Raw genomic sequence first — 18,506 nt, 5'->3', positions numbered from 1 at the left:
ATGCTTCCATCATGCCAATCAGATATATGGCCGAATGGTCTTTGCAAAGACAGGCTCGTTAAGGCAAAACAAAATGTTCAAGAGATGTGGAACTGTACACTTATTTTGGACAATTTACAGCCTAAGAGGTTATTCGCATATTTTAGCCACTTGCTCGCCAATGTGTTCATATTGTTTTGCTCTTCGCCTTGGCCGGCCGCTAGGGGGAGCGCTTCCGGCGCCGACTTTAGCCTGAGCTGCCCAGGCTGAACAAGGGGCAGCGGATCGAATCGAGCGCTCAGGGAGAACGGAAGCAGCGCCGACGCCCCTGTTGTACCAACACACCGTGCCGCGCTTCGGGCTCCGCTGCCGCCGCTGCTTCACATGCCATCACCGCAACAAAGGAAGCCCTGCGCAGAGCACGGAGAGCAGCAGCCTGGGCAGCGGAGGTGGGCAGCAGCCTGGGCACCGGCAGCCACAGCTGGCAGCACCTGGAGCTGCTCCGCGCTGATCTAGGATGGCCAAGCGGGGAGAAGCTGCAGCCACTGCATACGGTAAGTCCCGGTGTGATGGCCAAGGTGGTGGGTTGCGTTTGCTTGTCTAGGGAAACTGCGCAGAATCTCGCCTGCAACCTGCTCGGCTCCCCTTTGCGTTTTTGCTCCCGGATTGCTTGTTTACCTTTTTGTGCCTCTGTACCAAGTAAGCAAGAGTTGCCCTGTTTCTTTCTTGGCAGCTGACACTCGACTGCGCATCTTTCCTCCAGTCCCGCATCCTTTTCCTCATGTAGCCTCCCCCGGGTCTTTCATCCTTTTTTCTGGTGCCGCATTCGTCCCCTTCTTTGCATCTTTCTCCTTGCCTAAGTCCTTCCTGGAGCCCTGTATCTTCATCTGGTTTTGGAAATCTCTGCATTCTTTCAATTTATGCTTTTTCTCTAGTGTTCACCACGCTCCACATCCTTTTATCAGTGTGCAGCATCTTTCCCAATGATTCTTCATTCCAGTTTCTTGATTAGTCGTTTCCACCATGACCATTCTTCTGTGCTTTATCTCTGTGGGTACTAGGAGAGACTTAAAAGTTGAGTATTTCTGGGGAAATTTCCTGGTGCCTGTGATGTTCTAGTACATCTTCTTTCTAAAGGGAAGGAGCTCTCTTCATAGCCTGTAACATTCTGGCTGCCTTGCTGGGGTAGGGGAAGGTGCTAGATGCATTATAAATTATGTGCCCTTGTGTTTGGGTTTCTGATGAGTTATGTATCCCCCGTGTCAGACATAAAAGTTGGAGCTGCAGTGTACTGTGGCCTATGGGCTGTATGGAGTAGTGGAAGGTGTCTGTTAGGGAAGGGGTGAGGAAGCAGTATAGGAAGGAAGGCAGTGCTGGGGGAATTAGCAGTTCCCCATATGTGGATGGATGTTGTTGGGTAGGGGGTCAGTTGTGTTTGTCTGGTGCTGTACATTGCGTGTATTACCATGCTGGGGTAATAAGACTGTATCAGAAGTGGGGAGAGAGTGGGTTCATAAATAGTGTGTACATGGTGCAGTGCAGGCCTGAAATGGGGATGTGAGAAGTGGGTGTGTGAAGTCTGTGTGCAGAGGAGCTGAAGTGGACAGTACGGGGTCCTAGTGCCCATGGATTCCATTGGCAACAGTGGCAGGATGCTGGTAGAGGTGAGTTGGGGGGCAGATCTTGTTGTTTAGTTGAAAGAACTGGGGGGTGATGTGCTGTACCGTGTGGACCGAGGAGAGACGTTCTTTGAAGTGGTGGGGACTGAATAGACAGTATGCAAATGTTTAGGGAACAGTGTGTAGGTTCTGTTTTGTAGAGCATAAGAAGTGTGGGTTGTTCGGTGGTTGGAGGAGAAACAGTGATGAGGTGGGGCTCTGTAGAATGAGTTTTGGAGAGCTTACCTCATCTCCCCGGGATTTTGTACGGAGTATTGCCAAAAGCAGTGTAGATTGTGCTATGTGTATGTGTGTGTGTGTTGTTGGGAGGATGGGAATGTGGAGATGTGGCCCAGGAGTATCAGACCGGGGGTTGGCACCCCGATGCTCCCAGGCAGTATGAATAGTGCAGCCTATGAGGTTGATCACAAGCTACATTATTCATGTACTACAGGAGTCACTATTCTCTGGTATTGAGATACTGTAGGTTAGTGACTCCCATTAGTAAATTAAAGCCCGGTTTCTACTGCACTTTAACTAACCCCCTAAATGTGTTTCTAAAAAGTAAATAAATGTTATGTCATTCTTATATGTATTTCACAAAAGGATCTGTTTTCATCTGCCTTTGATAAAATACTTGGGAATTGAACATGCCCCATCATGGATGTTTCAGTTCCTATCTAGATAGCCTATGCAAAACTGGGCTTCAAATGTACGAATTCCACAGTTTTAAAATATTGACCATGGTACCGAAAGCGGACAGGAGAGATCAACCATGAAAGGTGAAGGAACGCTCGATCCCTATGACCATAGAACACATAAAATCCCTTGGTATATTCCGACGGTCACTTTATATGATTTTCTCCAGAATCGTATGCCTTTCATGACTGGGACATTGAACTGTGTTGTACTGAAGTAAATTGTTACTCAGAAATATTTCTTGTTTTCCTGTGTATAACATTGGGTGCACAATCTACCCTATTGTACACCATTATTTTCAGACTCCTGAGGCAGGGGCATACGTGCCGAAACACAGCTGCTGTGTTGAGTCTTTTGGTGTATTTTCAATTAATTCTCACACATAAGAATTATTGCATCTCCCATGTGCCTTTTGGAAGAGTCTATCTACCCACTCTTTGGTTTGTGTGCTCCACAATCATGGGGATCGAGCATTCCTCCACCATTTGTGGCAGATCTCTCCTTAAAATATTGGCTTCCTCCTCCTTATTTTTAAGCAGTTCATCAACTCTGAAAACTTTTATTTATTTTTTTTCTATCTTTGAGGATTGTCTTCCAAAATTGTGTACATTGGCATGACTTGGAAGGTTTTCAGTGTGTCCTTTTTGTTAAGAAGAAAATATTTTCCTGCCAATTTCAAAGTCATTGGTAATCAGCTGAAGTGATTGGTAATTTTCTGGAAATGAAAAAAAAAAAAAAACAGTACCGGGTCAGGGCTGGGGAGGGGGGGATTTCACTTTCCACTTCAGCTGCAGTGGAGGGAGCAGAGGAAGTTCTAGAAGGCTCCAGGCTGACAAAGAAAGATTCTGGGTTGGTGACCTGGAATGACTGTATCGAAACTCACCATTGACTGAGGCTGAGGCGCAGCTTCGTTTCTACACAGACTTTCATTGTTTTTCTGAAATCTGTAAGTGCTTTCATTACTCAGTTTAGCATTCCAGTGCAGCATATTTTTGCACTTGATCTTTTATAAATGTTAAACTGAAATCCTATCTGAGATTCAGGGTATTTCTCATTTTGTATTTATGGGATAAAATACTTAGCGAATCGTATAAAATTATCTTGCCCGTGTGTGCAAGTTGAGTCTCATTTTCTTTTCGTGATTTCAGATATCTAGTGTTACTCTTATTAGATCTGCATACAAGTGGTAATCAATTTCTAGAAAAGGTAGAAAGCTCTGTAAGTTGGTGCCTCGATGCTGCATGCTGAGTGCCAATTCTAGAGCAGCTTCTTGGCGCCAAGATTCCCTGATAGAATACTATCATAAGTCAAAATTGATACGCCTACATTTAGGTGTGCCCACTTATGCCAGGTCTATGGCTGTTTTAAGTAGGCAAGCTGAAGGGGCCCTTTTACAGAGCGGTGGTAAGCCCAGCATGGGCTTAATGCATAGTAATCTGGAACTGTTGCCGGCCGAACATGGGGGCACCAGTGGTAGTTCCAGCTCCGGCATGTACCATTTGCCGCAGGGTCCTTTTTATCCCAGCTTGTTAAAAGGACTCCTAAGTACGCCACGCAGTACATGCAACTTGTAGTACTCTAGAACAGGTCCTCAAAGATCACAACCCAGTTGGGTTTTCAGGATTTCCCCAATGAATATGTATGAGATCTATTTGCATGTACCGCCTCCATTGTATGCAGATAGATCCTGCATATTCATTGTGGAAATCCTGAAAACCCGACTGGGTTGCTGCCCTCGAGGACTGAGCTTGAGCACCCCTTTTGTAGAAGGTATCCTACCCATACCTCCCTTGCAGTTACCCCTCTCTGTAGGTTGCTCAATTTTTTTGGTGTACAATTTAGACTATATGCAGATGATATACAGTTTGTAATTCCATTGGAAAAAAAGTGTTGGAGATACATTTGCAAGATTGAGGTTGATAATGCAGTCTATTAACTGTTGGATGTCTGCAAATAGTCTGAAATTAAACATTAATAAGACTTAGATTTTGTTGTTGACAACATATGATTCACTTGATAACCCTACAATGTTTCATCATGAAAACAAATTTATTCCCGTTGTTTGAATGTTGAGAGATTTAGGTGTGATGCTTGATGATGGTTTAACAATGAAAGTACATGTTTCTAAGATTATTAGAGATGTGTAATTGAAGCTGCGTTTGGTGAGAAAGTTGAAGAATTTGTTGAAACCATATTTTAGAATGGTTGTACAGAGTTTAATTACTTCATGTTTTGACTATGCAACTGTTTTGTTATTGGGGCTTCAGAGGACTCAAAGCTTTACAAATAGCACAAAATTCTGATGTCAGGGTCTTGACAGGTACTGCTAGGTTTGAGCATATTACACCAATATTGAAAAGCTTGCATTGGTTACCTATTGAGTACAGGGTCCATTTCAAAGTTGCTTGATTTTTTACACAAGTCTCAGAGATATTTGCAACAAGGCTTCATATATACCAACCAAATCGATCGTTGAGATCAGCAACTCAGAAACTACTAGATATTCCATCTCATTATGTTATACGCTCTGAAGAGTATAGAAATAAGATTTTTTTTTTAATTTTGCTGGTCCAGTTTACTGGAATAAGTTGTCAGTGTAAATAAGGAAATTTCAAAGAATTTAAAAAAGAGCTTAAGACATTGTTATTTATGCAGGCCTACAGTTGGGTCCATGAGCGATGATGTAGTATCTGTTTTAGGATTTTGATTTTTAAGATATTATTGTGATGTTGTTTGAATGTTTAGTTTGCTTTTAAGTTATGTATGTGATTAAGTAATCTGCTGAGAACTTTAGATAGAGCGGAATAGAAGATTTTAAATAAATAAATAAATGTGTCCTCCCTTATAAAATAGTGCATCATGCACTTGAATGCTTAAATGCCAGTTAAGGCACCACTTAAACCCGCAAAATGCATATAACAGCGTGTGCCCAGTTATAAAATTGCCATGCTGAAGGGTAATTTTAGAAGAGGGTGCAGGGCAAGAAAATGGAGATATAATGGCTGCACAGTTCAGTTGAACTAATACAGTTATTATCTCTCCTTTTCCGTTCTCTGACCTGTACTTTTTTAATACTTGAAAAAGTACAGGTCAGGGAACGGAAAAGGAGAGATAATGACTGTATTAGTTCAACTGAACTGTGCAGCCATTATATCTCCATTTTCTTGCCCTGCACCCTCTTCTAAAATTACCCTTCAGCAGGGCAATTTTATAACTAGACACACGCTGTTATATACTTTATCTGTGGATCGCTTTCTCTCCTCCTCCTCCCCCATACCTTTTCATGAATATATCCCCGTGTCCTGAATTTCACTTCATGCATATGATGAAGGGACTCCAGTCCTTGAAAGCTCTTGTCCCAATACATTGGCTAGTCAATACGGTGCCACATCTGCCTCTGTCAGTGTTATTGTACCAAATTAACATGGCTTTTAAAGTTTCCAGTCATGAAAGAAGATTCACACCACCTATTCAACAATAACCTTTCTCTATTCAATACAGGTACGAAGGATCTTGTATGATACAGACCCAGTAATTGTCCTCAGTGGTCTGTTATCTATAGATGTATGTTAAAAACATGAATAAGACTACATCATAATTTGGTCTTCAATTGGAAAAGGTAGTTATGAATTGTCAAGTGCCATTAGAAGGTGATGAACAACATGTCTCTTGTAATTTATTTTCACTTTTAAGCCTTTTGATCAGTGCTCATTTTCAGTGAAGGTACAGTGTTGTGGTTGGAGCACTGAGCGGCACTTTTACTAAGCCGCGTAAGCGTCTACGCATGCTCAACACGCACCAAAATGGAGTTACCGCCCGGCTAACGTGTGTGGCTCTTGCAGTAATTTCATTTTTGGCACGCGTCCGATACGAGCGTCCAAAAAACAAATTTGCGGATGCACGTATCGGATGTGTGCCAAATGGCATTTGACGCACATAGGTCATTACCGCCCAGTTACTGCATGAGACTTTACTGCTAGATCAGTGGCTGTCAGTAAGATTTCAGACCCAAAATGGATACACGGCAATTTTAATTTTGCTGCATGTCCATTTTCGACAAAAATTTTTAAAAAGGCATTTTTTTTGCAGGTGTGCTGAAAAATGATTCTGTGCGTGCCCAAAGTAGGTGCCTACACTACCGCAGGCCATTTTTCAGTGCACCTTAGTAAAAAGACCCCTGAATGAGTGGGAATGTTGAAGATGCTTTTCTGCTACTGAATGTGAGGCCAATATAATAAAGAGCAGGAGGGTTAATTCGAGCATTGTGTACAATTGGAAAAGGTGCAGCAAAGGGAGACTAAAATGATAGCGGGGATGGGACAACTTCCCTATGAAGAAAGACTAAGGAGGCTAGGGCTTTTCAGCTTGGCTGAGGGGATCCCCAACCCCCGCCAGCTGAAGCCTTCTTCAGCGCCGGTCTCCGGTGCAGTTTTGTTCGCTGCCTGCCCCCTGCTGTTCTTTCTTCTTGCTCCTCCTGTGCATGCATTGGGGGGGGGGGGGGGGGCAGGCAGCGAACACGGCTGCGCCAGAGACCGGCGCTGAAGAAGGCTTTGGCTGGCGGGAGTTGGGGCCCCCGCCAGCCAGACTAGGGGCCCGGACAAAATTTGCGGGGGCCCAGGCCCCCGTGGCCCCTCCGTAGCTACATCCCTGGTACTTACACACATATCTGCCATTACACCACCATTTTGATGTGTACCTGCTGTTGTAATGGAGACATTATTACTGAACTGGTGCCTGTCTTTTCATGAACTATATAGAATTTGCGGATTACTGCATGTAATATAAGTGTATTCAGCGCTTCTCCATGTCCCAGTGAAATCTCTGTGCAAAATACTGATTCTGCTTCTAATGCACACCTGATACGCTAGAATGTATGCGTTTTTCCATTGCGATCAGCATGCACTTTCCTTGTATGAGCACATTTTATTTGTGTACATTATTTGCATACAATTTGTTCAGTACATCAGGCATAATTTAAAAAAAATATCTGTTAGAGAACTGTGCATATCTGTAACATGTGGCTTATTACATGAGCTCCTCTGTGTGAATAACATTATCTCCCTGTGTCACAGTTTACCTTACCAGGTCCGGTTTAACCATTAGGCAGGCTAAGCAGTTGCCTATGGCAGCATCTTGGGGGAGGGAGGGGGGACAGCAACTAGCAGTTGCAATTAAAACTAGACAATAGGTTGTGATAGCCGCACAAACTCAAAGATCCATCAGTACTTACTATTACACTTATATACATTTTAAAAAGATTGTTTTAGGGGAGAGGAAGTGACGTCACAGGGAAGCATGGTCGCCTAGCTTCTTGGCTCCCTCACCCTCCACTGCATTATCGGGGAAAAAAGCGATCTAACGAGAGAAAAGCACAGCAACAGCTAGTGGATTCCTCCTCTAAACAGCTGACAACATGAGTAAAACCGTTTCTACGCGGAAAAAAGAAGCGGAGAAAGCGGAGAAAAGCATGGCAGGCAAGGCCGCAAAACACCGCGAATCTCCTGAACGCGCCTCCCCGTCGGACTCGGACTCGGCGCTTTCCCTGTCTGAAGCGCGAGCCCCCCCTCCAAAAAAAGGTATGACCGGCGAACTCCGCAAGTTTCTGTCCAATATACAGATGGAGATCAAACAATCCAAAGATGAAATATTGGAGCGGATGGACACACTTAGCGTCGACCTTAGGGAGCTGGGGGGCCGCATGGAGGAGGCAGAACTAAAGATAGATGAACACGCCGAAACTTTACATAAACATGCAACTCTGCTACAAGAGATGGAACATAAAAATGCGCACCTGGAGTACAAATTAGATGATATTGAGAATCGGGGACGGCAGAATAATCTTCGCTTTCGTGGCGTCCCTGAAGGTGGTGAAATCGAAAATGTAGCAGAAATAGTGCAAACTCTTTGTTCCACCTTGCTGGGCCCGGAGGACGGAGAGTTCCGGTGTGAATTGGACAGAGCACACAGAGCACTGGGGGCGCGAAAAGAGCAACAGTCACGGGATATCATTGTGAAGTTCCATAAATATGAGACCAAGGAAAGGGTGTTGGCATCGGCCAGAAAGAACAAGACCTTGGAATATGGAGGAGCCCAGATCCAGGTTTATCAAGACCTGTCGCAATACACCCTCCAGTTAAGAAGGCAGATGAGACCAGCGCTGGAGATCCTGAACAAACATCAGACACAGTACAGATGGGGATTTCCTTTTTCTCTGAACTTTACACTGAAGGGCATTAAGCATCGGGTGCAAAACCTACAGGAGGCATGGGAGACCTTGCACGCTGCAGACCTTGTGCCTGCAAAAGCCCCTCCTGGAGCGGTGGCGCCCGCCACAAGGGCGAAGCTTCAACGCTGGCAAAGAGTTCCAGAATCACCCAAGAGAAGCAAGCAAAATCGTTGACCTGGGCTGCATAGGCTCGATGGGAAATCAGAGACTGTGTTTTTAAAGATCTGGAGAGTGGAGGGCTGCAGTGAGCGTGGATCTCGACCTGTAGACTGTGAGACCTGGGATGGACAGGCCTCTAGCCATATCCTTAAGACTTATAAGAAGAAATGAATCGGTAACGATATGAATATGATGTATACTGAAGTATAAGGGACCTGAATGTGGGTTCAAGGCGGGGGAGGAGGGGGAATCAATGATTGTTTAGATCTGTTAAGAGTGGAGGGGGGGGTTGGACTTGGGGCCGGGGATTGTGTGGGAGCTGGGTAACTTCCTCGAATCCCACTTGAGGGTCATAGGCCTCTCATGTGGTGAGAATGACTGGGATGGGGGGAGGGGGGATAGCAGGGGAGGGCGCGGGTGGGAGACGGGGATTCTGGAAGGGGAAGGGGAGGACAGGGCTGAGAACAAAGCTGATATGGTACAGAGGGGTCATGTAAAGATGTCACAGGTTAACCCTGATTAATTAATCACAGATGGGCACAGACCTAAAGATAATATCATATAATGTAAAGGGGCTTAACATGCCTCAGAAACGACAGAAGTTTTATAAAGAATTGAAACAGCTTAGACCACATGTGGCTCTCCTGCAGGAAACACATCTGAGGGGTAGACATGAAAGACTTCTCTCCCATTCAGAGTATCCAGTGGTGTACCACGCCTCAGCAACAGAATCTAAAAAGGGGGGAGTAGCGATATTAATCCATGGAGCAGTAGGGGCACAGGTGATTAAAGTAAAGAGGGACCCGGGGGGACGTTATATTTTTTTACATATTAGAATTGCCCAAGTGGACCTAACAATTGCATCTATATATGCACCAAATAATGGACAGGCACACTTCTTTGAGAGAGTTAAAAATTCTCTGGCCACTTTTGTACGGGGCACCCTTGTCATTGGTGGGGATTTCAATGCTGTGATGGACTCGAAACTAGATCGTACAGGAGTCCCTAGAGTTGAGGGACAGAAAGACTCAGAGGCATTGAGATCCCTAGCATCCTCACTAGGTGCATTGGACTTGTGGAGGGTGAAACATCAGAGACAACGAGACTACACATTCTATTCACCAGTCCACAACTCCTATTCCCGTATCGATTATATTTTTCTAGATGTCACATTAGTGGAGTGGGGACCTGCAGCGGGGATAGGTAGCATGACCATTTCGGACCATGCCCCAGTGTGGGTAACTTTGCCAAACATTAGAGCAGAGCACAAGGATAAAAGATGGTCATTAAATGTAGGTTTACTCCAGGAAGGGGAAGCGGTGGAAGGCTATAAAAAAATGCTACAAGAATATCTTGAGTTTAACCTGGAATCAGGGCCTCCACTTAGCACGGTGTGGGATGCTATGAAGGCGGTGTCTCGGGGTTATTTCCTGCAATTGGCTAGCAAACAATCCAAGACCCGTAAGGCACAGATAGCGAGTTGTACAGAGAGCATTCGCCGGTTAGAGGCTCAACATAAGGGTAGCGGGTCGGCACGAGTTCTGCGGGAGCTTACTGCACAGCGTGAGCTACTCGACTCTATCTACTCAGAACAAATTGGCTTGTTACAAGCAAAGACAAGAGTGAGCTCGTATGAATTTGCCAATAAGGCGGGGCGCCTCCTAGCTATTAGAACGCGCCGGCAAAAAGCCGAGCGGACTATCTTAAAGATACGTGAAGTAGGTGGGAGGGACTTAGATAAATCTGAACACATACGTAAGCGGTTCAGGGAATTCTACCAAGAACTGTATGCCCAAGAACTTAACCCTCCCCCGGACTTGGTAGACCAATATTTACAAGGCAGTGAGCTGTCCTCTTTGAATCAACATCAGCAGGCTTTCTTAGATGAACCGGTAACCCCTAAGGAAATTCAGGTGGCTATTCGTAGCCTGCCATCGAGTAAATCACCTGGGTTGGACGGTTTGCCCAATGAATTTTACAAGAAATTCGCCCCAGAACTAGCGCCCCTATTGGCAGACTTGTTTAACCAGGTGGGGAAAGGGGGGCCTCTGCCGATGTCAATGATGGAGGCATGGATAGCAGTAATACCTAAACCAGGAAAAGATAAATGCGAATGTGGATCCTATCGACCTATATCGGTCTTAAATGCTGACGTAAAAATCCTGGCCAAGGTGCTGGCAAACCGGCTGGCCCCTATTCTCCCAGTGCTTATCCACCCTGACCAGACAGGCTTTGTTTCATACAGGAAAGCGATGGATAATATTAGAAGAGTGGTGGACATCATGTACCTAGCTAAGCGAAATCAGAAGCCGCTCTGTATTTTAAGCCTCGACGCAGAGAAAGCCTTTGACCGGGTTCACTGGCCCTTTCTGCATAAGGTAATGGGAACTATGGGGTTTGGAATGCAGTTTAGGAGGTGGATTCAGGCTTTTTATGAATCCCCAAGGGCCTGTGTCCGGGTCAATGGTGGAAACTCCGAGATGTTTACGCTGTACAGAGGCACCAGACAGGGGTGCCCTCTATCACCCTTATTGTTTGCTATGGTGATGGAGCCTTTTGCAGCTCGAGTGCGCTCGGATCCTACTATCTCAGGAGTCAGAATAGCAGATAGAACCCATAAAATAGCATTATTCGCTGACGATGTACTGATGCTGATAACACGGCCTCTAACCACCTTCCCACATCTTGAGAGTATAATGGCGGAATATTCTGCTGTATCAGGGTTTAAAGTTAACATGGCCAAATCAGAGGCCCTGAACGTGACGCTTCCTGAGGACGTGGTGGACACCCTAAAGATCTCCTTTCCATTCCGATGGGCGCATAAACAAATCAAGTACTTAGGAGTCAATCTGACTGGGGACTACTCGGAACTCTTTAATGCCAATTATAAGGGTTTGGGTAAAACTATTGCAGAGGACCTAGAGCGTTGGGGAGAACTGGGAATATCCTGGTTTGGGCGAATAGCTATTCTCAAAATGAACATACTACCCCGCCTACTATATCTTTTCCAGGTGCTGCCTGTGATGATGCCCAGGCGATTTATAGCTTCTTTACAAGATAAATTGGTGCGGTTCGTCTGGGCCGGAAAGCACCCTAGGCTGGCGAGGTCCCTCTTATACAAAGAGCGGAGAGGGGGGGGGGCTGGGAGTGCCCAATCTTGCCTGGTACTATAGAGCAGCACAAGGGAAAGCGGCACTCGAATGGCATCAGGATTATCCTGACCGTCAATGGGTGCACATAGAACAACACTCCTTGGGTGAGAAACCATTGAGTGCCATTATGTGGTTACCAACATCTTTCAGAACTCTGGAGGAGCGAGCCTGCCCATCTATAACTACAACACTTTATTATTGGGACAGCTTATTCCCAAAGAGACAGTGCATATTGACCCGTGACACTCCCATAGCCTTTAATCCTCTATTCCTACCGGGTACCACCAAGGGGGTATTTACTAAATGGTACGAGATAGGGGTGAGAAAATGGGGTCAAATGTTTGATGGGGATTCATTGCTGTCTTTTCAGGCCTTGAAGGAGAGATACCCAGGGGTAGAGGGAGGTGAATTTGCCTATCGTCAATTGGCGCATTTTCTCCAGACTAAAGCGGTGCGAGAAGTGATGAAGCGTCAAACGCTGGAGCTGGAGGAAGTGTGCGAGAAGTTTGCAACCTCTCGAGGCCTGATCAGTCATCTATACCTCATCATAAGTCAGCAGACAATTTATAGGGAGGAGCATAGGAATAGATGGGAAAGGGAACTGGGTAGGTGCCTGGAGGAACCTGAATGGGAGAGAATAGAAAGAAGCGTGGTGAGAGTGTCGACACATGTACCCCTGCAGGAGAACGCAGTGAAAGTATTATACAGGTGGTACCTCACCCCTGCTCGTTTACAGAGGATATTTCCGTCCTCCTCGGGTATGTGCTGGCGGAGCTGTGGACACAGGGGCACAATGGGGCACATATGGTGGGGCTGCATCAAAATCCGTGCATTTTGGAGAGCGGTCCACTTTAGGATGCAGAAATGGTTGGGAGGTACAATCCCATGGGTTCCTGAGGTGTTTCTGTTCTCTGCCCGGATTGCAGGCCTAACAGCATGTAAACAGACTCTGGCGACTCATGTAGTGGGAACGGCAAGAGTGGTTGTAGCCTCACACTGGCGAAGGGAGGGGGTTCCCCCAATAACAAAATGGCTTCGCAAACTGAGGTATGTAAGTGAAATGGAGAGATTGATGGCTGAGCGCAAAAATCAGATGGGAAAATGGAAACTGGTTTGGAACAGTGTTCCCTCTGAAGACTTATCAGCTTAGCATGTTGATTATCTGAGTGTAATATGCTTGTTAACGGTTAGCTGTGTCCTCTTGGAGGGAGGGTGGGCAGTGGGGGGGGGGGGGGGGGGGGAAGGGAAGGGGGAAAAAATGGTATAAACGATAAAATTTGAAGTTACGTGATGTTAATATTTGAATGATGAAACTGATAATCACCACAATGGAGAAGCTCTTACAAGAATTTTTGTACTTACCATAGAATAGCACTTATTTGATGTTTGTGCAATGTATGTTATGTTACGTTATGTTTCATTGAACAATAAAGACTTCTTTCAAATAAAAAAAAAAAAAAGATTGTTTTAGGAGAGGTGGTATGGAGTTCAATTATCAAAATTTCAGTATGGGTATGGAGAGGTCTAGGAGCGTAAAGTTAAGGGGTCCTTTTACCAAAAATGCGCTGACAAATGGCCTGCGGTAGTGTAGGCGCGGGTTTTGGCCGCGCGCCGATCCATTTTTCAGCGCGCCTGTAAAAAAGGCCTGTTAAAAATTTTTGCCGAAAATGGACATCCGGCAAAATCAAAAATTGGCGTGCGTCCATTTTGGGTCTGAGACCTTACCGCTATCCATTGATCTAGTGCTAAAGTCTCATGTGGTAACTGGGCGGTAATGACCTACGCACATCAAATGCCACTTGGCACGTGTCTTGATACGCATGTCTGAAATAGAAATTATTTTCAGGCGCGCGCCAAAAATGAAATTACTGCAAGAGCCACGCGGTAGCTGGGCGGTAACTCTGTTTTGGCACGTGTTGGGTGCACATAGACGCTTACGCAGGTTAGTAAAAGGGCCCCTAAGGTTATTAATAAGCTTAATAACCTTGCACTGGTCCTGTATCTTAGCACAAATATTCCTGTTCCCTCTTCTGTGTGAAACTTTACGTACTATCTAGTCAAAATAGACAGGGACTTCCGAAATACAAGAGTTTTAAACTTCACTGAGATCCTGTTTAGGTGAAATTTACAAGATCATTTCATATTATTATGATGACCTTAGTAATAGCAGTAGAATAAAGATCTATGTCTGAAGCCAGAACAATAGAAAGATGAGATATTCTCCTGTTTCATTAATACAAATAGTAGAGCAACTCACATTGACCTTTGCAGCTGAATTTTAATGACAGAACAGTTCTGCTTGATGGTACAAGAACTCTTTGTTGCATTTCATTCGTATTCCTTGTGCAGCATTAAACATAGCCTGAGATCGGTAGCGTGGAGTGTTGCTACTGTTTGGGTTTCTGCCAGGTACTTTTGACCTGGATTGGCCACTGTTGGAAGCAGGATACTGGGCTGGATGGACCATTGGTCTGACCCAGTATGGCTATTCTTATGTTCTTACCTTAAATGTTTTTTTTTTTTAATACACAGATCTGAATTCTTATAGCCAGATCTAAATGTTTAAGGGTATCATAGTTATGATAAAGGAAAACATGGTGTGTCAGAGCTGGTGATTTACTGCTCTTCACAGGTGGATTCAGATTCTAAAGGAACGAATTTGGTAGTCTCAGGCAACAGTAGCCTCTCGCTGACCCTTGTTTCATCACATTATCTTTAAATAAATAGGTGCAGTTCACAATCTGTACAAAAAGCAGACTAGGACTGGAATAACAAGTGTAACATGTAGGACAGATAGCCATAGAGTGTATTAATACTGTTATGCAGGTAGTCATATACAGGTCTTGCCCATATGGTGTACAGCGCTGCGTATGCCTTGTAGCGCTATAGAAGTGTTAAGTAGTAGTAGTAGCTTAGTGGTTAGAGCACCAGGAAGGCTAGGATTCAAATCCTGCTGCTCCTTGTAACCTCAGGAAAGTCTCTTAACCCCTCCATTGCTTCAGTTACAAAACTTACCCTCCTGTTTACTAAGCCATGCTGGTGGCTGTTGCTTGGCAATGCCGACACAGCCCATTCAAAGTGAACGAGCTGTGTTGGTATTAGCACATGGCAGCCTCTAGTGTGGCTTAGTAAACTTGGGGGGGGGGGGGGGGGGGGGGTTAGACTGTAAGACCTCTCAGGGAAGGAATTTTTTTAATTTCAATTTTTATTAAAATTATAATATACCACCAAGGAAGATTCAGTTGTACAGAAATCTAGGAAAACATTTCACAAAAGGAAATAAAAAAAAAAGTTTAAAAAAGGAAATATAAAATATATTCAAGTCCATGACAATGTAGGGGAGTAAAGTCAAAGAAAACTGAAGGAAAATATATAACATATTAATCAAAAAGGCAAAACAAGTAGGATTAACATCCAGATTCATACAGCTGTTCTCTCCAGTCTTCCTGCTATTGATAAAAGCTGAGACAGTTCAAAAAAAGATGTACTTAACTGGCTTCTATTTTACTATATATTTGTACCTGGGGTATGTTCTCTCTCCATAGAAGGTCTCACAGCCTAAGTTTTTGTACCTGGGGCAAAGGAGAGTTGTGACTTGCCCAAGGTCACAAGGAGCTGCAGTGGGAATTGAACCCAGGCTGCTAGGATCAAAGCCTTCTGCACTAACCATTAGGCCACTCCTCCACTCCATTTATTGAGTCCATGTCATCCTCCAAAGCTTATGCCTCAGCCTCTGTCATTTATAGGTAAAAAAAGCTCACTAAATGAGGCATTTAGTAAAAGTGCACAATTACGCAATAGTGTCTGCTAGTGAGAACCTTTTCTTGTGCTAGAACCAATTGCTATTAGTGAAGAATATTTCTTTGTTCATGGTTGAAGACCATACATTAAGGGCAAGTGGCAACAAAAAAAAAGCTTCTAATCCACAGTGCATCACCAGGTTCTTACATATTGATTAATAGTACCATAGAAGATATCAGTAGATAACAACAGAAATAGCACATCCATTTTGCCCAGTAAGGTGATTAGGGGTTTAACTGGTTGGACTGAGGTGCTCAGTCATTGGTTTCCACCAGATTCAGTAAATGGCTCTAAAATGTAGGTGCTGGGAAAATCTGTGCTGAGCACTTTTCTATAAAGATTTCAGGTCTGTCAGGTTCTTGGGTTCGAGGTAGACAGGAACAGACCCTGGAATGAACGTGAGCCCTTGGACTGCTGACGAGGAGCGGCAGCAGCAGGCAAACCCACCATCCGACACTGGGCAGGCACACCGGCGAGGCAGACAGGCGAGCCGGAACGCACGGACTGGAACACACTGAACGGCCACGCACTGGACTAGTGCGCCCTGGACTGGAACTCACTGGACCGGACCACACTGGACTGGAACGCACCGGAGTGGTACGCACTGAACTGGAACTCCCTGGACCGGAACCGCTGGACTGGAGAACGCTTCACCTACACTTAGCCAAAGTTCCCCAGGAGTTGAGCCCCTGGGTTCAAGCGGCTGGCAGGACTTACAGGAAAACTGGAACCAGCAGTGGTCAGGGCAGGGGGCAAGCGAGGAGTATCAGGAACTAGCAGAGGTCAGGACTGGCAGCAAAGGTAGAGTAGTCAGGAGCTAGCAGAGGTCAGATCAAGGCAAGTCAAGCAGACGTGAAGTCCAAAGACAACACACGGAGGCTAGTCCCCTGGGACGGAAGCAGAGGCCCACGGGGAACAGGGAGCCAGGAAACAGAAGTGCCCACAGGCACCAAGACAAGCAGAACTGCAGTATTAACTGCACAAGGGAAACAAGGAACTCAGACAAAAGGGAAAGGGAACCGGCAAGGCTGGATACAAGAAAGGATACAAGAGACTAACAAGTAGGAGTACAGACTAGAAACATAAACTATAAGACAAAGCTAAGTCAGAGAATGCAGAGGCGCAACCTGCATCAAACACTGACCTGGACCTTAGTGTTGCAAAGGCCCTGCATGGAAGAACACCACTCCCTTATCAAGGGCCTGACTGATGATGTCACAGCTACAGGACTCAGGCAGAAAGCATACTGAATATAGAGAGGCTAACCCGCACAGGTGCACTCTAGTAGGGCAATCAGAGCCAACCATCCTCAGCTGACTCCAACATGGCTGCCCCCACAGGAGATCTCCAAGGACCAAATATGGGCTTCCTTCCTGTCCTCGTTACTCCAAGATGGCTTCCTAGGAGATGATCTATCCAAGATGGCTGTGGCCAATGATCCAACCAGGATGACGGCTGCCAGAAATAGGAAACAGAACTCAGGCAACACACCCAGGTGCAGTATAGTGAAGCAATCAGCACCATGCTGGGAGCAGCTAGTACACAGAGACAGAGGAAAAACTAACACAGAAACAGACAGAGACCAGCTAGAAGCTGACCCCCAGAAATAAGGTAAGTCTGAGGGTGGTCACAACCACAGACGTGACAAAAGGGCGCTCTGGGCTGATCACCCCTTAAAGAATAGCGTTTAGAGTGGATTCTCACGTCCAACTTTAGTGCGAGAACTTGTACCTGCTGAAGCTTGATGTAAGCCCAAGTTGAGCGCTTAACCCCAGTATTCTGTAAGACTGCACCAAAATATTTGGAATGCTTTGATCCGCCCATGCTCTTCCCATGGCCACACCCACTTTTGGCTTGCGCATGGTCAGATTAGTGGCAGTCGACTCCAATTAATGCAAATAATTGGTTGTTAGTGCCAAATTGACTAGTTTACTTGTGCATCTAGGCTCTGCGCCCAAATTTGGGCACCTAGTATCAGGGGCGTATCTGGACTTCGCCGGTAGGGGGGTCCAGAGCCGAGGTGAGGGGGCACATTTTAGGCCCCCCCCGGCGACCCCCCCAGCGACCCCCCCCCGGCGTTGCCACCCCCGCCGCCATTTCTGCCACCCCCGCCGCCGCCAGAACCACCTCTGTGGCTCGCCCGACGACCGTCTCGACTGCCGCCGATCCTCCGCCCGCTGTCGCCTACCTTTGCTGGTGGGGCACCCCAACCCCCGCAAGCCAAAGCCGTCTTCCTTCATTGTTTCTTCTTTCTGAGTCTGACTCTGATGTCCTGCACGTTGTGTACGTGCAGGACGTCAGAGTCAGACTCAGAAAGAAGAATCAAACAACAAAGGAAGACGGCTTCGGCTGGCAGGGGGTTGGGGTCCCCCACTAGCAAAGGTAGGCGACGGCAGGTTGGCGGCGGGAGGGGGATTGCGAGGGCCGTCGGTAGGGGGGTCCAGGGCCAAATCCACGAGGGCCCTGGCCCCTGTGGCTCCCTTACAGATACGCCCCTGCCCAGTATAGAATCCAGGGGTCAGTGTATATTTCCCACTCCTTGAATTCCATTTTTTGTCTTCATCCCTTCTCAGGTATCTGCTGCTTTTTCTGTGAAAAAAAAAAAAGCTAATCAAATAATATTTTGAGATTGCCATAAAAAACTGCTATAAAAGAAATCAAACTTCTAAATTTAGCGGAACCATACATCCCAGAAAGCCAGACCAGGGGCAGTTTTCAGATTGTTCTCTTTGGGATACAGACTGGGCATTTTATACCTCAAGTCTTTGCATCAAGTGTTTGGATCCAAAGTACATTTGCACCAGGGTTCTTTTTTCATACATCTGAAAATGG

General features: G+C 45.8%; 1 protein-coding gene across 1 annotated transcript in view; it reads left to right on the top strand.

The window, feature by feature from the left end:
• Nucleotides 1-291: 291 nt before the first annotated feature.
• The window catches only part of SLC44A5 (solute carrier family 44 member 5), a 313,926-nt gene continuing 295,711 nt past the window's right edge, over nucleotides 292-18,506 (top strand). Inside the window, exon 1 of the mRNA XM_030205808.1 lies at nucleotides 292-533. Coding sequence (XP_030061668.1) covers nucleotides 497-533 — 37 coding nt within the window. The 5' untranslated portion in view covers nucleotides 292-496. The remainder of the gene's footprint in view (nucleotides 534-18,506) is intronic.

The sequence above is a fragment of the Microcaecilia unicolor genome, chromosome 6 (genome assembly GCF_901765095.1).
Source record: "Microcaecilia unicolor chromosome 6, aMicUni1.1, whole genome shotgun sequence".
In the NCBI taxonomy this organism is placed as follows: Eukaryota; Metazoa; Chordata; class Amphibia; order Gymnophiona; family Siphonopidae; genus Microcaecilia; species Microcaecilia unicolor.
This window is presented reverse-complemented; position numbering and strand designations above follow the sequence as displayed.